Raw genomic sequence first — 27,435 nt, 5'->3', positions numbered from 1 at the left:
TTGCACGTTGGTTGAAACAACACCAATTTTTGTTGTGCGCTGGCAACCCTTGTTTTGATTACGCAATCACTTACAAAATGGCGACGTTCAAGAAGACGGTGATCAAAAACTACCCACGTGTTGGGGCTTTAGAAACCCAGGAATCGTTGTATTGGAAACACTTTGAGGTAACATAGCTAAAGAAGGATTTTTTTCATAATTATCCTGATATAAAAATTGTAATTCCCAGCAGCAAAATGACAAAAATAAATGCTAAAGTATCGTGTTCGTTTGTATGTCAAAGTCTGTCGAATTCGGCAACCAAGACTAGACGTAGACCGAATAATCAGTCCCAATACAAAATTTGTATAGGGACTGAATTGAATTACAACAGTAAAGCTTATGGCAACAGTTATGTCACTTTTGAGTTGCACTTGTACTCACTTGGATTATAACACACTCCAAATTGTTGCTTGGGTGTACACAGCCAATAAGCCCTTTCGCAAATTCAGATCATGGTGCATCATGGGTAATATTTGCCGATAAAATTGGAGATAAACATGATGAGGCTACTGTACATTTTCAATGGGGTGAACTTTGGCGTTTGCATAAAAATGTTTTGTACTGAATTTCGCTGACAGTTCGGTCTTCATTCCTTCACAGTATTTGTATTTCACAGGAAATATTAACATATGTAGGAATGAATAAAAATGTTTTACAGAAATATGTTTTTGAAGGAAGTGCAAAGTTCGCCACCATTGAAAATGCACTGCAGCCTCCTCGTGTTTATCTCTCGTGGAAGATTGTGTGACGATGTCTGAGCATGCGCAGTTGCAATGATCTGAATTTGCGAAAGGGCTTATTACAATTGATTCTTAGTTTCCTGTTTCATGTTGAAAACAAGGGATGAGGTGACTTTTAATTATTAATTATTAATTATCTTTTATTTTCTTTATTTTAAAACAAGTGGTCGCGACCTACATCAATCCGTTTTGATCAGGAACATGCATTTAATTATTTTACAACTAGCTATGTTTGATTTTATACATAAGTAATGGTACAGTGTTGTTCTTTGTATATTCATCATTATAGTTGATATGATCAAAGTCAGAAAGTAGCAAATGGAAGTCATTTAAAGTTATTTAAAAAGAAAATCCAAAATAAAAAAAAAAAAAAAAAAAATTAAATATTTTGCAATTCTCTACTTTGGAATGAGCAGGAAACAGGAAACTAAAATTAATTGTAAAGGGCCTAACACAGAAGTTTGGGTGTATAATCGATGTCAAAAACCGTTCTGCATTCCAACAAAAAAGCTATTTTCCAGTTGCGTTTTTTTAGCACAGTTTCTCTCGCCACACACTCGTATTTATTTACCTCTGCTAATGCCGATTGACTTAGTCTCCTCGCCGGCTAGTTTGGTTCCGCTCCCGCCACACAGACACCAAACTGTTTGCGAAGGAGACTATAGGTTTACTTCCGTTGTCCAGCTTGTCCATGCAAACAAGGTTTGCGATGACCAGGAATTTTCGACGGTGTAGGCGCGAGAAATTAGATTTTTTTGCACATTTCCAGTGCACATCCAGAAGCTTGAAGTATTGTAGGAGAGAGGTAAGTAAGTTATTATCACGTATAGGGGATTGCAGGTAATTATACAAAATGATTTAGTGGTGAAAAATATCATGTAAAACACAGAGTGGTCGTGAACAAGTTCAGGATGACAATATCGACATCCTCCCCGAATAGGAAAGTAACAGCGTTAGTACGGCACTAAACCAAGACGTTGAACAGTAGTAACAATAAGTAGGTATGAGAGGAAACCTCAGTTAACACATTTGCTAGTCAGCCAAAATTAGACTGCGGAACTCAGTCCTCAATGATAGTCAGTCATTTATCTTTTGGTCATTATATGACTATCATTTAACATGTAGGTATGCTAGGTGAAGTGAATTCAAATTTGCCATCAAACTGCATCATTTTATATATCAAATTAAAGCCCTTGAGTAAACAAAGCCAAAACTGAAAACCTTTTTTTTCATAGCACTTTCCGTAGCAAAGTTACATCTTGTCAAAGATTGACTTTCATCAAAAAGATTCAGCTAGCAAAATTCCCCAAAAGCATTTCGGGGGTGTTTCTAGATCTTAGTCTCATTATGATAGCAGCTTTTTTTAATGGAACTGCTATCAAAATCCCTCTAAAATTCCATGTGCGATTGTCTTATCACCATAAAAAATCATATATTTGGGTCAAGTGAAGTATAGAAAACATATTTATGTAGGTTTCCATCTCGGCCAGTTGTTTTAAATTTCAATGTAAATATGCATTGACATTGTCAGCGAATTTGGCTGACTAGCAAATGTGTTAACTAAGGTTTGCCTGGGATACCTATAACATGTTTGAAGACTGAGTTCTTATGATCATGATGATACATCATCTGAGACCGAGGAGCAATTTCAGACAATAGCTTGGGATTAGTTATACATTTTTTGTACCTGATCTCATGTACCAATACCTTGTGTATTGGTACGGTACATGATTCGGAGAGTATATATCAGCAATAGCGAATAAATGGTCGTTTTTTACTCTGTTCAAAACGTCACATGTACACCAAATACAGCCCCCGAAATGGTCTACTTAACTCCGAAACAGTTTAGTCAAAGTTAAAAATGCGATCCCCAACCCTTTGCTTACCTTTGGACGAATTTGTTGTAATCTCCGCTAGCTCCGTGTTGAAAAATGTCCGGTACTTGCCTGGTACAAACATAGAAATGGCCGCATTGCTTCAGTCCTGCCCTGGTATGAATATTTCTTCCGTAATCCAATGGTTCCAACGTGGGCATCACAATGATAGTCTCCTGCATACAACCAGATTGTGTCGGCCTGACGCTTGTCGATCCTAATCGCTAAAGTGAGGACAGCGTGAGCTCTTACCTGCGTAAGAAGAGTCTGTTCGACAAAGGCGATTGTGAATAAGGATGATTGACAGCGCCGTATATGGTTCATTGGGCGGAGCCATTATGCCCATATTAGGCTGTTGTTGTGCACACGTCACCCATATATTACGGCATGGCAGCAGACAGGTTGCGCTGTCCTCTGACCCTGACTGTTCGTCACGTAGACAGACCGTGACCTGGGTACACGTACAAAGAAGGGGATGCGACTGTGAGCCGCCATTTTGACACGCTGTATATACTCTTCAGAAAAATTACTTTTGTTGACATTTTATATCAAACAATTTTCGATAACGGATTTCTACTAGGATTTCAATTTTTATTAATGAAGGTGCATGAGTTGAGGAATAACACGGGATGTTTTGAGTTTTATTTCAACTGGTGGTGTAGGAAGGTGAGTGAATTCGTGAATGAGGCCGGGGAATGAGATTTTCTTGTTTCAACGATCCGATAGTAGGATACGAAACGTAGGCTAAAAATGTCTACATTCGCCATGTTTACATGAAAACATTAATGCTGCTGCGAGGTCAGTGTCATTCAATTCGTTACCTAAATTCATTTCAGGATATTCTGATTTCACTTATTTATAATGTGTACTAAGCGTGCTCCATACAAACTCAAAAGTATGAATGCAAGGTGTTATTGCTGACAATAGAAACATTGTTGCAGCGTCATTAAAAACAGGTATGTACTACAGACGTTCTTTTGCTGAAAGCGTGATACAGGCTAGTAAGGCAGTCTGGGGATTAGTGGGCTGGGGCAGAGGTCAGAAAGGTGATAAAACCAACCCAGAAAACTCGCCCAGTGAGTCTTACCTGCATTTGCTGCAAAGTGCAAGAGCATATTGTGGTTAGTCATCTTGCCAAACATTTGAGCAAAAACAATGTCATCATAAATAATCAACATGGGTTTAGAGAAAAACTCTCTTGTGATACCCAATTACTGCAAGCTGTAAATGATTGGTCTACCACACTCAACCAACGTGGGCAGTCGGATGTCTTGTTTTTAGATTTCAGCAAGGCATTCGACAAAGTGCTCTCATCAACACTTGCTCCACAAGTTATCCTTTTATGGAATAAATGGCCCAACACAACAGTGGATAGGAGCCTTTTTATCTGGTCGCACACAATGTGTACAATGTAGCTGTTGATGGTGAAGAGTCAGAATGGTGTCCTGTCACCTCTGGAGTGCCGCAGGGCTCAGTTATGAGTCCAGTATTATTCCTCATCTTCATCAACGATATCACAGATGGTATTACATCAGTATCGCCTTTTGCAGATGATAGTGTAATCTACAGGAATATAACATCTCCTGAGGACCAGAGGGCACTACATCAAGACCTGATTAAAGTGTTTGAGTGGGCTGAGAGATGGGGAATGCAATTTCATGTGCAAAAGTGTGTCCATGTAACGATCACCAAGAAGAAGAGGCCACTTGATTACCAATACTCAGTAGGCACAGACACAATACCCAAGGAACTATCTACCAAATACTTAGACCTGTGTTACCATATCATCTGATTTAACTTGGAGTAAACACATAGCAAACATCAGAGCCAAGGCATCAAGAACACTTGAGTTAATACGGTTTAATCTTGGACCCTGTGATCGCACTGTAAAGGAGAAGGCATACCAGTGCCTAGTTAGACCCCAAGTAGAGTATGCTGCAGCTGTGTGGAACCCCTATACACAGCGTGATAAATCAATGCTTGAGAGTGTGCAGAGGCAGGCAGCACGTTTCACCATGGGTGATTATAGTAGATCCTCCAGCGTCACTGCCATGATCAACACATTACACTGGCGTCTACTTGCCCAGGCTAACATGTTTTTCAAGATTCGCTTCGGACTTGTGAACATCACTCTACCTCAATGCATCAAACCCAACACAAGACCAGGAAGAGGGCAGCACCAACTGAGATACCACCATCTGCAGACCAACCTTGATATTTATAGATATTCTTTCTACCCACGAGTCATACCATTGTGGAATTTGCTCCCAACCCAGGCTGTGCTTGCAACATCACCAGAGGCTTTCAACTTAGCTGCGATGCCCTTCATCAGGCAGTTGCAGCCAGCAGCCTCCGGCAAGAGTTGGTAATCAGCAACTCATCAAGTTTTTAACCACACCGCACCTTAAGTTTCTTCAGCATTTAATTTTCTGCACTTTGGACCACATGCACATTGTTGCCAGCTTCCGGGACAGCAGATAATGCTTTTATGGAAGTCACCTATCAAGTATCAAGTATTGATTCCTTTCGTGACCACTGAAGCATAGCCAAGTCTGCCAAGGACACTCGGCACGAATTGAAAGACCATGTCACTCTCGACAAAAGAATGCATGCATGTCAAAGGTCATACGACACCAATTTGGTGTTTGTTATGCTCCTCGAAATATGTACCTTAAGGTCTATGTCTGGCCAAAATGACCAAAACCGGCAATACATTATACATATTTACATAGAAATATAAAAGAACTGCTAGCTCAAGGAAACCTACATAAATATATGTTGTCTATACTTCACTTGACCCAAATATAATTTTTTTTTATGGTGATAAATAAGATACTCACACATCCGGATTTTGATAGCAGTTCCATTAAAAAAAGCTGCTATCATCATGAGACTAAGATCAAGAAACACCCCCGAAATGCCGTTTTGGGGAATTTTGCTAGCAGAATCTTTTTGATGAAAGTCGATCTTTGACAAGATGTAACTTTGCCACGGAAAGTGCTATAACAAAAAGGTTTTCAGTTTTATATAAAATGATGTAGTTTGATGGCAAATTTGAATTCACCTGGCATACCTACAATATGCTTACACTCAGCTCCCAGACATGCCAGACTCCCAGTCCTACACATACACGAGCTAATGACGCCGAAAAAAGCAGGGAGTAGTATTCAGAATATTTGAATAAAGTAACTTACAATGCACATCTGACAATAGGCACATCAAATTGCAAGTCATCCTACATGCATGACCCTGCATCATCAAGATCATAGTTATAAACTTAACTTAAAGGGGGGGGGTAACCCTATTGGTTTATGGGTTGTCTTCAAACTTACATACAATGTCTAATATTGTCTCCTCTTTGCAGCTATGTGAAAAAACAGAACATTTTCAGGTTAAATGTGAATAAGTAGCAAAATTAGCAATCCAATGGGTTGGTACCTCCATGAATTGCATTCTGGTCCAGTAAACAACAGGTGCTGTATCCTCGTTCGTGCATATCTTTTGGTTATGCTGACAACCAGTTTGCCCCAGTTCATACTAATTGATATCTCCCCACAACCAGTTTGGAAGGGGTGGCATGCTCTAAATATTTTTTTTTTTTTTCTTTATCAATCTTGATAGATTTGTGTGTATATGGCAAAACAGACATGATGATTGTGACGACAACATATGCTGCACTGCCTGTATGTTGAACAGAAAATTTGTTTTTTGGCTCTTTTTTGCACCCATGCAGTACCGATTCAGAAAAAAGGAAGTAATGTGTACATTTGCAAATGAAATTTATCAGGAATTAAGCAGGGATTTCTAACTTTAGTGGTTACCACCCATACAATAGGCAAAATATCTTAATTCTCGATCACGGGATGATGTACCTTCTGTGTACTGTTGGGAATAACATGATTGCGCTGCGACCTACATGACCGAACCTCAAAGACTGAGTTTGGTCAATTGTCAAAAACTGTGCTTGTTCCGTAGCATGTGGACTTTGCGTAGTACGCTTAACGCATAAATATCTGTGCGTACTCAAGTTTGCTCTTTTGATCAAGATTTAAGGTGGAAATTTCAATTGAATGAACACAGCCTGACATAGCGTGATGTTTATTTGCATACACTGTGCGATGCATGCCAGCATGTGCGACTGTGCATGAGTAACACAGAAGTGAACCCAACTATGCAAACGCACTTGTGATTGGTTAGTATTGTATCCAAGGTTGTGTGTTCATGTTGTAGTTTGAAAATATGCGATATACGATCGCGGTTGGATCAAGTACAGCTGTTGAAAGCTGTGTTCATTCAAATTTGAATTCATAGTGTAAATATTTTGCCTATTGTCATGAGTCGATTAAATGCGGAACATGTTTTTTGCTTCTAATATCAAAACTGTTGAGTGCAATTAAACTAAAAACTTGGGAATCTTCAAGATACCTTACAGTTACACTTTGTGCCACATTCTTTTCCTTTTTCTGTAGTTTCCAGTGACCGTAAAAGAATTTGGAGCCATTACGCATATTGAATTCTCTCCGGTTGAACCACACAAATTTGCAGTCACAAGTTCTTCAAGGGTAAGCACTTAATTATGTTTAAAAATTGTATTTGGTCGCATGTCATAAGTTGGGTACAATTTCCATTACATGGTAAAAAATGACAAAAAATGTATTCTTTGATATGTTGTATATATTGACAATCTCTAATAATCAACACCATTTTTAACCTTAACACCTGCTTAATTTTTGAGATAATGCTTAATTACTAATTAATTAATACACAGGCGTCTATGTAAATCTCAATTTTCAAATGCGTTTTTCTCAAATCGGACCTCAATTACAAAAATGACTGTAAAATTTTTATTTTATGCAAGAATGTCATCAGATTTGGAGGATATGTTCTCAAAACATTCATGCTTCAAATGAACTATTTAAAATAATTGTATGTATGTTAATTACATTGTAAAGGTCAATGACCTTTTTATGAGTAATTAGCAAGATGGTTATTCTATTATTGAGGAAATGAATATCAAGAAGAGAATTGTACATCAGCATATTGCTAAAAATACTGAAATTCAACTAGGATTTCATTAAAAATGAAAAAAATGGAACATATGGAACATATAACCCTTTAAGGTGGTACTACACACCTTGATATTTTTGTGACTATTTTTGCATTTTTCTCAAAAAAATAATATCACACTGGTAACAAAAGTCATGTATAGGGGTACGGAATCCAGTTACTACACTGGAATTTCAGTGACTCAATCCAAGCGGTACGTTATTTATAAATGATAAGAAAAGAGGTACCGCTAGAATGTACCTCACTTCTTAACATATATAATGAACCCCTTGTCTTGAATCACTGAAATTTCAGTGAATTGGATTCCTTGCCCCTATAATATACATGTAACTTTTGTTACCAGTGTGTAGTTACTTTTTGAGAAAAATGCAAAATTTGTCACAAAATTTATCAGAGGGTGTAGTGCCACCTTAAGTAGTCAATAATTATTTTAGTTGTACAAGTTCAACATTCAAAGCTGTTAATACATCATACCCTCCCTAGATTTGAAAAAGTAACCAGTAGTTTTGACATGCTGACATGTGAATGTTCACATATGCCCTATTGCGCACTCCCGCATCCGCCTGCTCCACATCCGCCTGCTCCTCCACCCTGGCATTTTTTATTTCAACTGTTGTGATTTTTTACTGAATAATGTATAATTATATGCTTCAGTAGACTGAAAGAGTATAATAATAAACAGTGTGTAGTCACTTTTTGAGAAAAATGCAAAATTTGTCACAAAATTTATCAGAGGGTGTAGTGCCACCTTAAGTAGTCAATAATTATTTTAGTTGTACAAATTCAACATTCAAAGCTGTCAATACATTATACCCTCCCTAGATTTGAAAAAGTAACCAGTAGTTTTGACATGCTGACATGTGAATGTTCACATATGCCCTATTGCGCACTCCCGCATCCGCCTGCTCCTCCACCCCTGGCATTTTTTATTTCAACTGTTGTGATTTTTTTACTGAATAATTTATAATTATATGCTTCGGTAGACTGAAAGAGTATAGTATTAGGCTTAAAATGAGGTATCAACCACTGCTGTAGGATATGGGGTTACGGAAAGCCAATCAAATTTGTATCGCAATTTTCAGAAAAGTGTAATCCCTCCACCCTTTTAGCATACCCAACTTATGACATGCGACCATTTATCATTCATGATCTGGACAAAAATAATGTTATGTTTCCATTTACGACAAGATTCTGAAGGGGTCATGTGAGAACCTCTCCAAAGTACCTTGATTTGGTTTGGAATGACTGTGTCCTACATTTGAGGTTACAGGTCGATAGTCATTAGTCCAAAAACTTACAGTATTAAAAAACCCCAATCCTTACCATAAGCATAAACTTCACTCTAACATATAACCTAATCATAACCCTAAACCCAACCCTAATGGTGACACAAAACTAAAAACTTAATCCGGACTCTAATCACAAATCTTAACCCCAGCCTAATCATATCCCTTTTTTAAAACCTAAAATGCCCTAATCGCTAACTTAAACCATTTTCGGACTAATGACTCACCGTTCCTTGGTTGCTTGCTTGCTCCCTCCGTCCCTGCCTCTCTGCCTCCCTGCCTCTCTTCCTCCCTGCCTCTCTTCCTCCCTTCCTTCTTCCCTCCCTCCCTCCCTCCCTCTCTTCCTTCCTTCCTTCCTTCCTTCCTATATATGTGCTTACCTCAATTGTTTGAGAATCAACACACAGGCTTTACGTGCACAGTTTACAGAACCAGGGATGGTCCCCCTTCTCTTTTCGAATAGCTCTGACACTTAACTTACACAGGGTTTGACTCTTCCTGTACACAGAACCAACAGTTTTATTCATGCACACACACTACTTATATCTGCACGTGCTAAGCAGTGTATGGGGGTGAGAAGAAATTCTACAATTTTATTCTGTAAAGTAACTGAACACAATTGTAGTATTTCCGACGTTATAGGAACATTTTGGGAGAGGAAGAGAATTCTCACCTAAGGCAAGCCCAAGGCTCGAACCCTCTCCGATCATATTCTAATTTTATTCTATATGTTTTTATTATTAATTTATAATTTCAGGTTCAGTTGTACAACCCAGCCACCAATCAAGTAGACAAGTCATTGTCACGTTTTCGTGATGTGGCATACAGCGGTAGTTTTCGCAGTGATGGGCGCCTCCTAGTGGCAGGTGGAGGAGAGGGCATAGTGCGTTTGTTTGATATGAATGGTAGATCAGTGCTGAGGATGTTCAAAGGACACCAAGGGTAGGAAGGAATAGTTTATTGTCAATCAGTCAATGCAAACAATGTGTATACTTACTTCAACATTGCAGCTTTTATGATATGAAAATAATTGGTTCTCAAACCATTCCATTTTCAGTACGCAAGTTGCTACCCCACTTGGGAGAAGGAGCACGATTCCCTACTCTCATTGCCCCAGGTGCTACAAACGCCTGTCTATACTCTAATCATTTCATAGGCGGGACTTGGATCTTGGATTGATATAGAATGGTGTACAATGGCGCAGCACCTACGTGAATTGCACTTTGCATAATGCGTGACTGATGTTCGCTTTTGTCATTTTACGCGGGCATATGTTGAGACTTTATAAACTTGGGCAGTAACAAAAACCTAACAATTTTCGCCTATTATGAGCTGATCATAGTATAAGTTTATCTTCTTTTCCCTTTTCATCCAGGCCAGTTCATGTGAGTAAATTCTCCAGTGATAATCTACATATCATGTCTTGTGGAGATGACAAGTCTGTCAGATGCTGGGACATTCCAAGTGAGAAAGAAACATGTCGATTTACCGAGCACACAGACTATGTGAGATGTGGTGTGGTTAGCAAAGCTAGCAAAGACATGTGGCTTACAGGTGAGTGTTAGAGTAAAACGGATTGTATAGGGAAGACAAGTCTGTCATATCAGATCTTGGGACATTCCAAGTGAGAAAGAGACATGTCTATTTACTGAGCACACAGACTATGTGAGATGTGGTGTGGTTAGCAAAGCTAGCAAAGACATGTGCCTTACAGGTGAGTCTAAGAGTAAAACAGATCATATAGGGAAGACAAGTCTGTCATATCAGATCTTGGGACATTCCAAGTGAGAAAGAGACATGTCTATTTACTGAGCACACATACTATGTGAGATGTGGTGTGGTTAGTAAAGCTAGCAAAGACATGTGGCTTACAGGTGAGTCTAAGAGTAAAACAGATCATATAGGGAAGACAAGTCTGTCATATCAGATCTTGGGACATTCCAAGTGAGAAAGAGACATGTCTATTTACTGAGCACACAGACTATGTGAGATGTGGTGTGGTTAGCAAAGCTAGCAAAGACATGTGGCTTACAGGTGAGTCTAAGAGTAAAACAGATCATATAGGGAAGACAAGTCTGTCATATCAGATCTTGGGACATTCCAAGTGAGAAAGAGACATGTCGATTTACTGAGCACACAGACTATGTGAGGTGTGGTGTGGTTAGCAAAGCTAGCAAAGACATGTGGCTTACAGGTGAGTCTAAGAGTAAAACAGATCATATAGGGAAGACAAGTCTGTCATATCAGATCTTGGGACATTCCAAGTGAGAAAGAGACATGTCTATTTACTGAGCACACAGACTATGTGAGATGTGGTGTGGTTAGCAAAGCTAGCAAAGACATGTGGCTTACAGGTGAGTCTAAGAGTAAAACAGATCATATAGGGAAGACAAGTCTGTCATATCAGATCTTGGGACATTCCAAGTGAGAAAGAGACATGTCGATTTACTGAGCACACAGACTATGTGAGGTGTGGTGTGGTTAGCAAAGCTAGCAAAGACATGTGGCTTACAGGTGAGTCTAAGAGTAAAACAGATCATATAGGGAAGACAAGTCTGTCATATCAGATCTTGGGACATTCCAAGTGAGAAAGAGACATGTCGATTTACTGAGCACACAGACTATGTGAGATGTGGTGTGGTTAGCAAAGCTAGCAAAGACATGTGGCTTACAGGTGAGTCTAAAACAAGCTAAACAAGCAGTTCTTTGACTTGGTTAAGAAATGTGAATGTACATTTTTATTATGCCTCCACCGGAGGTATTATGTTTCCTGGTTGTCCGTCCATCCATCCATCCGTCCGAGCTTGCGGGTGCAATATCTCGGAACTGGTAAGATGTACAGTGATGCAATTTGGTGGAGGGATGGTCATTGGCGGTCTTCAAATTCCAGTAGGTTTGGTTAGTGGGTCAAGGTCACCCAAGGTCATCTAGGGGTCATCTGAGGTCAAATTAGAAAAAAACGTTGTATGGGCATGAACCTTGGTGGGTACTGTAAACATTGAGAACCAAATTTTTTTAGGGTCATTTTGGGGTCATCCAGGGTCATCTGAGGTCAAATAACTTAAAACTGTCGTATGGGCATGAAACTTGGTGGGTACAGTCAACATTTAGAGTCAAATTTTTGGACAGTCTTTTTTGGGTCATCAGGGGTCACCCAGGGGTCATCTGAGGTCAAATAACTTAAAACTGTCGTATGGGCATGAAACTTGGTGGGTACAGTCAACATATAAAGTTAAATTTTTTGGAAGGTCATTTTGGGGTCATCCGGGTTCACACAGGGGTCATCTGGGTTCACACAGGGGTCATCTGAGGTCAGATTACTAAAAACTGTCGTATGGGCATGAAACTTGGTGTGTACAGTCAACATTTAGAGCCAAATTTGTGGAAGGTCATTTCGGGGTCATCCAAGGTCATCCGGGGGTCAGCTGAGGTCAAATTAGTAAATACTGTGGTATGGGCATTAATTTATGCATATCAAGCAAAATAACCATGTGAACCAATTACCTGGAGATCCGTATGGGTTACAGTGATGTGACTTGGTGGAGAGTAGCACAGTTCCTAGTGAAATTGCACCAGTTAAAATGATACGCGTCAAGGTGGAGGCATTGCGGCCGACGCTTTGCGTCGAGAACCGCGCAAGTCGAGAACCGCTCTAGTTAAAATCTGTCATGTTTGGATTAATGGGTCATGTAAATATGACAGGGTGCCGAATAACTATTTTTACACAACTAAAAGCCATCACTATCTAACTAACACTAGGGTCAGTCCATGTCAAAACAGACTGAGTGTACACCCACCCTCTTGGATTATGCTCTCCTTTGGCTCAGGGGTACCTTTCATGGACCCCTAGGTGAGGTCACAAGAAAAAATTCAAATTCAATTTCGTTTCGAATGGCGGGCCATCTAAGTTTGGCGACCTTGACCAAAATTGGGAATTTAAGGTGTCCAAATGACAAAGCGCTCTCTTTGAGAGGCATTTTCTTCTTAATTAAATCAGTTGTGACCCTCTTTTTGAATGTGGTCACTCACTGGCTGTGTCTGAAATGCCTAATGCCAAAAAAAAGATTGATTTCGGAATTTCATTGGGATTTCAGAGGGGGTAAAAATCAGCACTTCATACTGTTCAATCAAATTATCTTTGATTTTGAAGGACCCATGATAATGCCACAGTGCACTTATAGGTCCTAATTATGTTCAGAATGGATTAACCATGTGCCAATGTCTATGAGCAATTCAAAAAAAGAGAAATTTCTAGACCCCCTACAGAATTTTAGGCCCCCCTAAAGTGGTTCAGCCACAAATGGCGCTTAAAATCGGCAAATTTTGACACCTAATAACTTTAGGTGTGCACCAGATATGAATTTCTAGTCTTTTGCATCTGAAAGAATGTAGTCTTATGTTACTAGGAACATAAGATTTGTTTTGTATTTTTGTGTTTTGATACTTTCAAAAGGTCGTTGACCTATGAACATTTTTTCGTCATAGCGCCCTCCTGAAAGGTCTGACACATAACAAACTATACATTTTTGGAATCCTCATGACCATACGAGTAATTTGATATATTACTTGACATAATTGGGAGCATTCTGAAAATTTGACCCCCATAACCTGTACTTTGTATGTGCATCGTTGCCAGGAAGTGCATTTTTGACCCCCTTAAAAATCCATACAGAGGATTAGAAAGTAGTTTTTTCTTATTACTTGACTCAAGAGCAACTTGAAATATCAGGATAAATAATACAAATGGCTATAAAGTGATCAAAAATATAAAAAAATATCATACTAAAATTGGCATTTTGTACCGTATCCTGTATAGCTCTGTATGCATGGTATGTTAGGCAAAAATGACTATTTTTGAAAGCGTCAACTTAATACTAAAACACAAAAATACAAAACAAATCTTATGTTCCTAGTAACATTAAACTACATTCTTTCAGATGCAAAAGACTAGAAATTCATATCTGGTGTACACCTAAAGTTATTAGGGGTCAAAATTTGCTGACTTTAAGTGCCATTTGTGGCTGAACCACTTTAGGGGTGGCCTAAAATTCTGTAGGGGTCTAGAAATTTCTCTTTTTTTTTAATTGCTCATAGACATTGGCATATGGTTAATCCATTCTGAACATAATTAAGACCTATAAGTGCACTGTGACATTATCATGGGTCCTTCAAAATCAAGATAATTTGATTGAACAGTACGAAGTGCTGATTTTGACCCCCTCTGAAATCCCAACGAAATTCGAAATCTATCTTTTTGGCATTAGGTATTTCAGACACAGCCAGTGAGTGACCACATTCAAAAAAGAGGATCACAACTGATTCAATTAAGAAGAAAGTGCCCTCAAAGAGAGCACTTTGTCATTTGGACCCTTAAATTCACAATTTTGGTCGAGGTCGCCAAACTTTGATTGCCCGCCATTCATAAACGAAATGGAATTTGAATTTTTTCTTGTGACCTCACCTAGGGATCCATGAAAGGTACCCCTGAGCCAAAGGAGAGCAAAATCCAAGAGGGTGGGTGTACACTCAATCTGTTTCGACATGGACTGACCCACTATCTAGCACATGATGTGCTTCAGGCTACCAAGCTTTAGTATTGCTTTATTATGTCAACAGAGGGTGACATTACTATATTTTTATCAGTGAAAGGTTTACATTGGATTTTATTTGGCAATATGTCATGATTACAATGATATCTCATCTGTTATGTGATGCTTCATGCTATGAATTAGTATTATATAATGAGACTTGGTTATGTTCTAGAGTATGTGCACTGCGCATGCTCATATACATTATATAACATAGCGTGATCCATATAAAATAATTATATAGGGTGTTATAGCCACGCTGCAATATCTAGCACTAAAAGTGCTATAATGACTTGATTACTTGTTTCTATATTCTGCAGGTTCTTATGATCACAAAGTGAAATTGTTTGATACACGGACAAAGAAGAGTGTGTTAACAGTAGAACATGGTCACCCAGTGGAGAGTGTTGTGATGTTTCCTGCTGGTGGTATATTCTTATCTGCAGGTAAAATGATTGTTTTCATAGTTTCCTCAAATTCTTTTGGATTTGTAGTTTGTTGTTTTGTAATGTTTTGGAAAAGCCCACAAGCAGTGGTTCTTCAATGAGGAACCAAGTTGCTGTTATCCGGGGCTGTTGTTATTTGGGAAAACTCACAACTAGTGGTACTGCAATGAGGAACCAAGTTATTTCAGATTCAGACATGGGAAATAAACATGGGAAATAACCATTAATTCTGTAATATCTTGATCAGTTCTGTCAGCTATGCCAGCTTCACTTATGGACTCAATATGTTTAGGTCTGAGGGCTGGCTTAAACCTATTTATTTTGGTTTTGTCCTAAATGAAAACAAATTATGAACTCCATGAGTAAATAAAGGCCAGACCCGGGTTAATATCCAGGAAAAAATTGTTGTAAAAATATGTACCCACCCGTCTGATTACCAGTCCAGAAAAATTAGGAATTTATTTATCTCAATTTGAAGAACTATCAATCTCTTGCATTTCTCCTACAGGAAGTAATTACATTAAAGTTTGGGATGCTTTGGCAGGTGGACGTTTGCTTACAACTCTCAGTAATCATCATAAAACCATCACTTCTCTATGTTTTAATGGTGCTCATAATAGACTGCTTACAGGATCACTAGATAGGTAGGTGTCATCAAAATGTTAAATGATACCCAGGGAGGGTACTCAGTACAAATGACCGTACAGGGACGCGCCACAAACAAAGGGTAGCATTTTTGGCCTTTTGGTATATCAATGACCCCTTTTCTTAGGCCAATTTTGGTATTTTTTTGTGGAAAGTAGCCCAATTTTGCCGCAATGGAGCCAAAATTGTGAAATTTACCCACAATTTGATGGAAAAGTTGAAAAATGGGTCCACTTTCAAATTCCCAGCGGGCCACTCCTAACCAAACCAAACTTGAGTACCTCCTGGGATGTGATACAGCAGCAAACTGAGTCACTTGTGCAAATGTTCTGTTTTCCCTTTCATTTGATAATTTTCACCAATTTTGTATACTAGAAAAATCAATCTCAAAGTCTTGTACAAGACTATTATTAGGCATGTCCACTCAAATTTGAAGTACTTTTAAATTGATTCAGACGTTTAAATAATCTTAATCGGACGTTTCATTCCAGAGATATGGCCTTTTGAGTGTTACGGTTTTATATAGGGCTGCTAGAACATGTTAAAAGTTAAAGTCCAAAAAGGATTACTAACAGAAAGTGCAATTTTAAGGTACTTTTTCTTAATGTATTTATTAACTAGCATTATCTGGAACATTATATTTGCTTATAACAACATGAACATAAGATCATCCTGAAAATTTAATCGATTTTGTTGACATACAACAAAAAATATAAGACCTCAAAACCCATGGTGTGTTTGGTGAAACCGCAAGCATGATCATAGATGGCCGCCATGGAAAATATCTCCATAGAGGAGATGAACAATAAGTGCATTATTTCAAATGAATGGCGGTAGTCTTAAACATTGTTCAATCTTTTTCGCACATTTTATCTTCAAAAATTATTATATTTCATCATGGCATAAGTTTGGTAATATTAATCACTACCAATTTTGAGAAATTTGCTCCAACTCAAAGGCTATCTTTAATACATTGAGCAATACACTGTGTGTGCATGGAAGCCATGATGGATAGCATATGAAATGGACATGGTAGTGAGAAGTGCATGATTTGAGATGGGCCGCGGTAGGCTTAAACATTCTTAAATTTCTTAACATCCTGTACATTTTGTCTTCAAAAATAGTTACATTTTATGACTATGTAAGTTTGCTTGTCTGATTCACTCCAAATTCGGAAATAATTGCGTTTGAACACCTGATGCACGGAATGGTGTCACTTCAACCTGTTGTAGTTCTCATCTCATTAAATTTTTCATTAACAAAAGTTGATCTCTGCATGAAGGAAGGTCCTCTCTATTTACTGACCAATCAGGAAAAAGTTTGGTTAATGTTTTCCGTGGAATCAGGAATTTCTTGAAACACCCTGATATAGGCCTACATTTGGATCAAAAACAAGTATGTACGCCATTTAACAGGCCTGGGATTTCTTGTATCGATCAGTTTCTCCATAGACAATACGTGTGTGAGTGCACGCACAAAGTAAAAGAAAAATCGTTCTAGTGGAAACTGTATGGACAGTGGGCATCCGTACTATTATATGTGTTGTGATTTTTGTTAAGATATAAAAAATTAACTTGAAACTTTGTGCCCAGTGAGGTTAAGCTGAGTAATTTTAATTGTGGTCTTGGAAATTCCACAACTAAATGCCAAAATTCATGACTAAGTAGCAGAATTCTATTTGAAAGTGAGAATGTAAAATGAGTACAAAACAGGAGCAACAAACAGCATTGTTAGATTAAAAGAGTTTTGGGGGTTTCAGAATTTACCAGCAATTTTATCTGATGATCGCCATTGGTGGCATGATTCATCTCAGAGTAATAAAATCAGGCTGTAAGAACATTATTATATTTTTTTGTGTATTTTATGCATGTGTATAATTTATATGTAAGTAAATCTTTGCCTTTGTTTGCTTATTTTACCCAGGCATGTTAAGATCTATGATGTAACATCCTACAAGCTAGTTTCTAATCTGGACTACCCAGGACCTATTCTCAGCATGAGTATTTCGGTAAGTATAATGAACAAAGAGGAGCATTTTTGGGTCGTATACACTCAAGTGATCTAACTCAGACAAAAATTTGCAGATCTGCTCAGTGGCGTAGATTTTGACTTGACAATGGGGGATATGGGATTGGAAAATTTTTGTGAAGTATAGTGAATGAAGCACCTTTTAGCGACAGAATAAGTTAATGGTACAAATGCGCGCGAAAAAATTTGCCATATTGAAGCTAAATTGATGAAATATGGTACAAAAGTGGAATAAAAAAGTGCGAAGCACAAAAAAAATTGCACTTTGGGGGCTAAAATGGCCAAATATGAGGTTAATTTGGTCAGAAACCCACATACAGGCATCAACATTGGGGGATGATTGTATAGATCATCCCCTGGCAAAATATTGGGAGGGGATTTATCCCCCATCCCCAGGATCTATGCCTATCGATCCTCCTTAAACAGAAGAGAAGAGAACAACTTTATTTTCAGATTAACATGGCTCAATCAATCAGTCAGTCAAGCAAGCAAAAGTTTGGTCTTTGGATGCTGATCAATCAATCAAAAAATCAAGGTAGTGTTAAACTCAATTTGGCTTTTATAATTCATTTAACTCTTAAAAGGTGAGATTCATAACATTATGGATTGATATATATGTAGAATAGTGTACATGCAGTTGCATGGGCGTACTCCCTATTCCAGAAAAATACAGACCTAATTTTTGGGGATTAAAAAAATGTTATCCTGTTTTGCCAAATGAAACATAGCTAAATCATAATCCTTTAATTAGTCCTAACTGGCAATAAAAGTGAAATTTTAATATTTGGCCAATTTTTGGAAATAAGGGCCAAAAACATGCATTTTTAGGGTGTTTTTCGTATGCTGTGACAATCAAACCCTAAGACTTGTACTAAGACTAATTTCAGTTAATGCATTCTAATTTTTGGAAAGGACATGTTTCATTCTTATAACCAATCATAACACAAACAAGTGAAAATTGGAGCAAAATTTCGGCACATAATCAAGATTTTGAATGCTTAGACTTGTTCCAAGTCTTCACTGGATTGTCAAAAAACATGCCAAAAATGCTTGTTTTTGGCTCTTTTTTCAAGAAATTAGTAAAATAGTGAACTTTTTCTTTTATCTCCAGTTAGTACTTAAGGGAAGGGGTATGAACGTTTGGACAATATTTATTGTGGGACATCAGAGCACATCAGACATATCAATTGCATTCTGAATACTGAAGAATGTCCTTCTGATATCAAATAATTTTGATTTTTGAAATTCGCAATGTAATACACATTTTATGGCAAATCATTACAAATTGATATTTTTGATATTTAACAGTATTCGAAGTAAACTTTATAAATCTGATAATTTATACTTAAAGTGTATGTAGGTGGGATGGAAAGCCGACGATCAATTGAAAATTTGGACCTTTCGTATTGAAGATATGGATTTTTTTCCCAAAACAGCAAAAAAAATTAGGTCTTTTTGGGTAAAAAATCCATATCTTCAATATGCAAGGTCAAAATTTTCAATTGATCGTCGGCTTTTCCTCCCAGCTACATACACTTTGAGAATATATCATTAGATTTATAAAATGTACTTCGAGGACTGTTATGTTATATATCAAAAATTTGAAAAATTTGTCATAAAATTTGTATTATATCGTGAATTTCAAAAAATTAAAATTATTTGATATCAGAAAGACATGCTTCGTACTCAGAATGCAATTCGATACGTCTGAGGTGCTCTCATGTCCCACAAAAAATACTGTCGAAACGCTCAAAACGCTAATTCCAGATCCCTTAATGAATGATAAGGATTCAGCTATTTTTCATTTGGCAGAACTTGATAATATTTTTTTAATCCCAAAAATTTAGTGCTGTATTTTTCTGGAATAGGGAGTAGTACCTGTCTGGATGCACTTGATGTGAATTCATGTGATTACAAGGTGGGGTTTTATTGATGCACTCATTAATAAAAAACAAGTAATTTTCTCCTATTATGAGAGGAACTTTGAACAAAGCACTATTCTTTGTCTTATTCATATTGTAGCCTACAGATAACACCTTAGTCGTTGGTATGGCCACCGGTCTGTTGTCCATACAGCATAGAAAACCTGACGACGCTGATGAAGACAAGAAACCAAAGAAGAAACGACCTCAGAAACTCACCTATAGATATTATGACAGAAGCAGAACAGTTTATGCACCAAAAATAGTAGGTTGCTTCTTGTTTTCTATAGAAGTGTTATGTCATACATTCCTTTGTTGTTATCAATTTAAAAGAAATCCAAAATGGAATAACCTGTCAAATGATGTGGTTTCAGGTGTATGAAGTCACCCCGGGAAGTCACCATTTGCCCGAGTCCCAAGTCAAGTTAACCAGTGGTTCAGTCACAAGTCAGTTTGAGTTTCTGACTGATAAGCTGGAGTTTACTTAACCCTAACCGCCTAAGGGCTTTTTGGCGACGGGAAGGGAAAGAAGGAAAGAATAAAGAGAGAAAAGAAGGAAAGAAGTTGTTTGCTCTGGGTGGGATTCGAACCCGAGACACCTCGCATGCCAAGCACTCGGTCGGTGACACTTTGCCACGAGTCAAGTCACAAAAGTTGACTCGCTAAAATGATAGTGAATTGCAACAGGAGGGTAGCAAATTTGGCTTGGCGCTCCATTGTCTCATTGTCACTCATTAGTGAATAAGGCCCTACTTTGCAAATTCATATGCCAGGCCTTGCTGTTTGAGTCGAGCGATAACTCTCGATCGCATTCGCCACCGCTCGCCCCAACTCAATTTCTAGTCAGCAGTTTTCAACTCACCATAAACACTAAATACCGCTCGCTGTGAATCATCAAAAATTGATTTCAATCAAGTCATACATTCAAGATTCAGCACAGTGTATTTGATTTATCATAATAAATTAGCCTTAATCCCTGAAAACCAAGGTGGAGGGTGTCAACAGTGCATAAGTATTTCAAATTGATACAAATGACTAAGAAAGTAATTTGACCACTAGAGAGTGATTCGACCATTCACCTAGCATTGTGCTAGCGAGTGACTGATCACTTGTCTTTAAAATCTAGACGGCAAGGCCTGATATGTTATATGTTTCGTTTATTAATGTGTGATTAAAATATTTTTTTAAACCTATTTTAGAAAGTCATGATCTGTTCCAACTGATATTAAACTGAATGATTAAAACACTTACTTTTGACCCAAATCAAAAGCAATCATAAAAGTCTCAATAAGCATGTTAATATCATCAGGATGTTTGCATAATGCCTTATGACGGATTATTCATACACTGTTTAAAATGCCAGAAGTGTATTGATTGTGTATGATGCACAGGCGTGTATTACGCATGCCATAGTGCTTTCAGACGTGTTCATTTTCTTGCAGGTTGATGCATTTATATTTGCCTGAATTTCCCAACATTTTTAGTGACAATTTTGTTATAGAAATAGCAAAAATCACTGAATTTTTTTCTTGTGTATGAAAAAGGTTAATAATGCTTGAAAAATTGTACAAAATAATGCACCTGTACTGAGATGTTGATGCGTCTGATGCACTCCCCTTGCGGGCTTGTGCATTAGACGCATCAACATCTCAGTATGCATGCATTATTTTTGACAATTTTACTCCCAACTAGTAATACGCATTTAATAACCCATAAATATAAACCATTTTAACATGTGAAGTGCTTTACATGGTTCGCAGAGTATGAGTAGCAACCAAGGCAAAAACAGCTTTTCAATACAGAAAAATTAGTAACAAATCAAAAGATGTGAACATATACAGTTGGATGCTATTTGGCAATATGGGGTGATTCGTATTAATGTTTTTATACATTTCAATCATCTCTTGATTACAGGGTGATGTCATAGTTCCACATGAGAAAAAGGAATTCTTAGAGAAGTATGACAGAATGCTGAGAAGATTTCAACACTCCAAGGCATTGGATGCTGCTTTACAGGTATGCTCTGTCACAGTCTATCATAGATTGTCACTATCAGTCAGTCAAGCATCACACCACTAGCATGGATTGAGCTATTCCATTTAAAATCCACACTACCCCTGTAGAAGATTTTGGAAATATCTGCCACAGGGGACGTATGAATTTCAAACGGAATGAGCACATTTGGCAGCTCCATTTGAATTTCATACACCTTCTGAGAAATATTCAACCCTGAATCTTCCGCTGAGGGAGAGTGATTTTCAAATTTGAAATCATACTCCCCCTGTGGAGAATATTTCCAAAATCTTGCACAGGGATAGTATAGATTTTAAATGGAATAGCCCATTCACCAAAACAATTCCCAGAAATTTGTCAGACCATAGATAGAGCAATACACCTGTGCGAATTGCATGGTTTGTATATTGACAGGTGACTGAGGGGAGTGTCATGAACATTGAAGAACTGCTTTGTACCCAGAAATGTATGCAGATTATAGAGAATTGAAAAGATGACCACTTACATACATTTTGCCTGGGGAGGGTCAGAGTCAATTTTGTACAATCTCTATTTAGAAGAGGTTTGATTACATTTTCTCCATAGAAAACCAAATTGAACACTAAAGTGTAGGGGTTGACGATAGTAGGTGTGTGGCTTGTAGGTGATAATATTAGAAACATTGCGGAGGTTTAAACACCAAGTACATTAAAAATTCTGAACCCACACAGGCACACACATGTAATTTTAGGACTTGAGCCCAAAATGGGGACTCGATTCTGGGCCATTGCATCCATGTACGTAACATTTTAAAACTGTATCTGGAATTTGAAACATATATAGTCTTTGCGCTTACAAATGAGGTGCAAAGAGGTCAGAAATCATATTTGTGCTTGGCACATATGGAATATCTTGCGTAACCCTGCAATGTTGTGCATATTTAGTAGTTAGTGAAGGATTCATTACAGATCTACTATTCTTATTAACTTTCACAGCTGTGTTCATGATCTGCCATTCTGCCGACTCTCTATTCCCAAGACCTCATTTGACCCATTCGTGCCCACATTGTGGAATTATCTTCTTTGTAAATTGTCATAACACTTCATTCAAAACCACATCCAGTCACCATCTTTTGTAGTATGTTTTTTACCCATTTGTCTGGTCCTTTTTGGGTGTATGTTTGTTTGTGTGTAGGCATCCATTTAATTTTGTGTGCTTCTGAGCCACTGATGGGTTTTCAGCTGAATATTATTAATTACAAAAATTAAAAAATATTAAAAAAAATTATAAATTATAAAAATCTGTACAAACCCTTTCCTTAAATCTCCATTCCATAACTGAATTTCACACATCAGCAATAAAAGAGTATTACTAATAAAAATATTGTCCATATTCTTCCAGCTTCATGTCAGGGCCAAGATGCCAAAAGTTACCATCAGTGTCTTCCAAGAACTCATCAGACGAGGTGTCATGAAGAACGCCCTCTCTGGCAGAGATGAGAAATGGGTGCGAGTCATGCTGACTTTCCTGAAGAGGCATTTGGGTGATCCCAACTTTGCTGCAACTGTTATTGATGTCATAAGTATGCTCATAGGTATGTATAAAATGAATACAATAAAAGGCAAGGATGTTGCCCTAACTGCTACTAACAGCATGAAGCCCAAGTATCTCATGTGATCTGATTGTGCAGTCATCCGAGCACACATATGCACATGAAAAACGCTACTCTAGGCAGCATATTCACTCATGGCTTGCTATCCTGGGTCTTGTGCTTGGCAAACAAAGGATCTGTGATTTAAACCGGACTGGAGAAAGCATTTTTGTCTCTTAATCTTCTTCCTTCTTCCCTTCCCCTTTTACCAAAAAGCCTCTAGGGTGTCAGGTAGGATTGTTTGATGGACCACAAAATAGACCATGGTGCAGTAGTTATTGAGGTACTTGTCTCTGGTGCGCATAGACTACCCCGTAGTCCACTTGCCCATTGTGCATACTCTGGATATTGTATTTAAGCTTAAAACTCTGATTTAATTAATGTGTGCACAATTGATAGATTTTCACATCTGATCAGTCACCCTACTCCCTCTGTTTGTTAGCTTCCCAAGTGGACTACTGACATTGCCTTGCGGTTAAGATTTTTAACACGGGACTCTATGGAGAGTTAGGCCAATTTCTGGCCTAACTAAAATTGGCTATGATTGTGATTGGTCGCCCATACCTCGCTATGGTTTAAATCGTCTGGGCCCGCGCCATTACCATTAACTACACCGTAAACAACTGTCTGTGGTATTTGTGGCGCTTTTGTGTTGACGCGAAAGTTAATCTTTCATCAAACATCTAGCTGCACTTGTGGTTAATGGACTGATAAACAAGTATGCTTGACAGTGCGTTTTTAGAGAGCAAAGTCCAGGGGGCAAAGTTCTGCTTACAATTCAAAGTTCATAGTCGAAATTTCGGGGTTCGCTATCAATAAACTGGTAGATTCCAAAATCAGAATTGTTCAGTATTAAAGTGAGCCATTATAATTATGTAAGATAAAGTTGCATTCAATTACTTTTATTGTCACTAATCGTCTGATATTTTTAACTCTTTATGACCATTTTACTATTGAATACTTTAATTTTAATAAACATCAGTATAATTTTGAGTTCAACAAAATGGGTTCATCATGACTAATAATAACATATTTTTAATAAAATTCGACTATGGCATAGTCTATGGTGCGCAAGGTCCAAGTTCAATTCCCAACAGAGCCACTTGCTCGGGCAGGGGGGATTCCGAATTTAGTGTGTAACATCTTTAGATTAAGTGAACCATTTGAGTGCTCTCTCCTTCTGAGTAAACTTGGAAGCTGTCAAGAGCCAATTCTGTACATGAAACTCAAGACACTGCATGGTTGTGCGAGTGTAGTGAATCAGAGTTCAGACTTCTTTCTTTTGATTTTCAGCTCTGTTTCTGCACTGCCTCTGTTTTTCAGACTTTCCATACCCATTTTCTAATTTGTTTTGTTTGTGGTCACTCACACCCCTGTGACAGATAGTGCAATGACCGGTTATTAACTGTGACCAGATCTGATCCAATCAGGCTAAAGTCGGCAATAATGAGACTAAGATAAAGGCAAAAGTGAGGGAACATAAGAAAATTGACATATAAAAGGTTCTTTGCAGCCAAGTATTCAAGAGACCTGGGAATTCAACATCAGTAAGAGTAGGTAACTGAGCAAGTTCATGAAGTAACTCAGTTGTCAAAATTTCAGATTTTGGCCTGAGTGGATCAGATCGGGACACAATTTATAGCAAAGCTAAAATATTTTGTATCTGTGAAAAAAAACGTTTGTTTAAAAGAAGTTTTCACTGGTTTGATAAAACTGAAAGTAAAAGAAGAAAAACATTTTGTTAAAGCATTTGAAATTTTACTGGCTAAACTGAAAGCTTGAAACTCATGCCTAATGCACTACGGTTGACTATCATGCTTCTACGTGGATGAAACTACAGGAAAGCTGTATCAGTGGGATTCTTTCTCAAGAGTTTACATACTTAATGTCCCTACCATATTTATTTCTTGTGTTAACTCTGCACAACTTGATGTTTTCTTACAGATATCTACGGCTCAGTAATAAGCCAATCAGATGACCTCACCAGTCAGTTTCAAAAACTAGAAGATGCCATCAGCAACGAACTGAAATATCACAGAACTCTTGAAGAGGTTGGAGGCATGATGGACACATTATTAGCAGCATCTAGGCCTATAGAAATAAATGGTAGCAATGGTAATGCCTTGTTAGATATACCAGCTCCAAGGGTGAATGGGGAGCATCACATGGAGATTGAGCAGAGGTGACAAAGTGGATGTGGACAATAGACACTTGCTTCAAACTGTGGTCAAATTCTTGTATTGGTATTTGCGATACCAAATGTCATTTTGTGGAATGTGAAGCGATGCTTGAATTTGGGTTGCTCTGATTGATATGTAGCGATGGTTTTGATGAAATGTCAATTATGCAAATGACTCTGCCATAGATTCCATCTGATTAGGTGGTGAAAGTTACCAGTAGTGCATGACTAAGCTATCAGGCATCTCTGTTGCATTTTTGTGACATTACAGTTAATCTTTGCTTGATATTTTGTCCGATTCAGTGTACTATACACTATGTGTATGGACCTATAATCTCTCAATATAAATTTATATGCTTACATCTTTGAAAGCATAAAAGATATTGCATTGTGATATATTAAAAATGATAATGTGATATCATTGTACGGTGGGATATTGCACACGCCCCTCAGTGTCAAAGTAGATTGAATGAATTTACAGAATTTGACTCTATTTTGATTCATAGATAGAAGTTAGTATTGGCATAAGAGATCACAATCTCTTCCATACTAGCATCTATACTGACTGGAAGAGGTGCAAGTGGTCATACCATACATCTCACTTTTGGAGAGATGGGAGACACTGCCCAAGTATCATATCAAGGGTCGAGAACCAGAAAGCATCAACTCATAAAGGGTCCCTCGATGAGTTACGGTTTTCTGGTTCTCAACCCTCAATATAGCAAAATATTGCACCAGCCCAGGTCTACACAAATAATGTAATGGATGCTTGCTAGACAACCACAGGTGATGATCATTGCTTATGGAACTTTACCTAGATGCCAAGCAAACACAAACACATTGGAACATTCTCACAAGGGGCAAGGTTGCACAAAGGTTGTCAAATAATGTTTAAAATGGAGAATTAAGGCAAAGAAAAAAAACCCTGAACATTTTACAGCCCGAGTGACCCAGATTTTAAGAAATTGGGGAAAAATTTCTGTGCAAGGAAAAAGGCTTGACCGATCGACCCTACTTGAAAAGTCTGTTCGCCCGTAGGGTAGGGTTTTTTTTCCCGTCGCATAATCAACATTGTAGTAACTTTCCGAAAAGTTATAACAAAACATTGTAAATTATAACATGTTTAAATTGCTGTCAAAAGATGAACATTGCAAAAAAATATTTGACAAATGAATCTTTACAACATTTTAAAACCTTTCTTCTTGATATAGAAATAAAATGTTTTTTTAAAATGTTTTCCTAATCTTTTAATAACTCAACATTAAAAGTTATTTCAATGTATTATAACTTTTTGCTTGGCGATTCTGTGTATCATAATGCGAATACAGGGCATCTTGAAATGATTTGTAACAGTACTATATAGTTGACTTCTGACGTCAATGCCTGGCAGTATGCGCACGCATCATCACAATTTCCATTGTTTTTTGCCTGGCAGTATGCGCGTGCATCATATTTTGAACAGGACTCGTGTTTTTAAAACGCCCGCAACAGTGGAGTGGTTGCAAACATTGAGGTCAACTCATCTATACCTATCATTTGGGACATTTGTGTGGAATTCCAAAATACACCACATTTTCTGTTGTTTCTTGGTGAACATTTTTGGATGTGGAATGGATTTTACTGTATTGTTTGGAATTTCAAAATCTTCCTGGAGTATGGGTTTTGAATGGAAGTCATAATATGCATATGGAAACAATGTATGAAAACTTTAAATAAAGTTGACACTTTGCTAAAACTATACTTTGTTATGTCATTTATTTAAAGCTTCAAATAGTGTTTTACTGATTTAACAGTTGCATCAAAATCAGTGGGCCTCAGTTAATGGGCTCCAAACTCATTCTAAAATTGATACAATACCATGATGTTTAACGCGGCTGTGTACTCTAGACATTGTTTCTTTCGCGAAATTGAGTTTTTTTTTTTATATGTTTGTACTTTGTTATGTTTTTTATAAATACAAGGAATAAAAATCCAG

General features: G+C 37.7%; 1 protein-coding gene across 1 annotated transcript; it reads left to right on the top strand.

The window, feature by feature from the left end:
* LOC140171350 (U3 small nucleolar RNA-associated protein 15 homolog) lies at positions 1-27,435 on the top strand. The gene is made up of 11 exons (XM_072194588.1): positions 1-167; positions 7,126-7,218; positions 9,767-9,951; positions 10,385-10,563; positions 14,918-15,043; positions 15,552-15,687; positions 17,612-17,696; positions 19,739-19,903; positions 21,553-21,654; positions 23,032-23,224; positions 25,226-27,435. The coding sequence occupies exons 1-11, from the start codon at positions 78-80 to the stop codon at positions 25,465-25,467; spliced, it is 1,596 nt and encodes a 531-aa protein (XP_072050689.1). The 5' UTR covers positions 1-77; the 3' UTR covers positions 25,468-27,435.

This window comes from Amphiura filiformis, chromosome 15, assembly GCF_039555335.1.
Source record: "Amphiura filiformis chromosome 15, Afil_fr2py, whole genome shotgun sequence".
Classification (NCBI taxonomy): Eukaryota; Metazoa; Echinodermata; class Ophiuroidea; order Amphilepidida; family Amphiuridae; genus Amphiura; species Amphiura filiformis.
This window is presented reverse-complemented; position numbering and strand designations above follow the sequence as displayed.

Coding starts and splice junctions, on each gene's coding strand:
- LOC140171350 (XM_072194588.1), top strand. CDS start 78: ATGGCGACGTTCAAGAAGACGGTGATCAAAAACTACCCACGTGTTGGG. Junction 21,655..23,031: donor CATTGGATGCTGCTTTACAG/GTATGCTCTGTC, acceptor ATATTCTTCCAG/CTTCATGTCAGGGCCAAGAT. Junction 23,225..25,225: donor TGTCATAAGTATGCTCATAG/GTATGTATAAAA, acceptor GTTTTCTTACAG/ATATCTACGGCTCAGTAATA.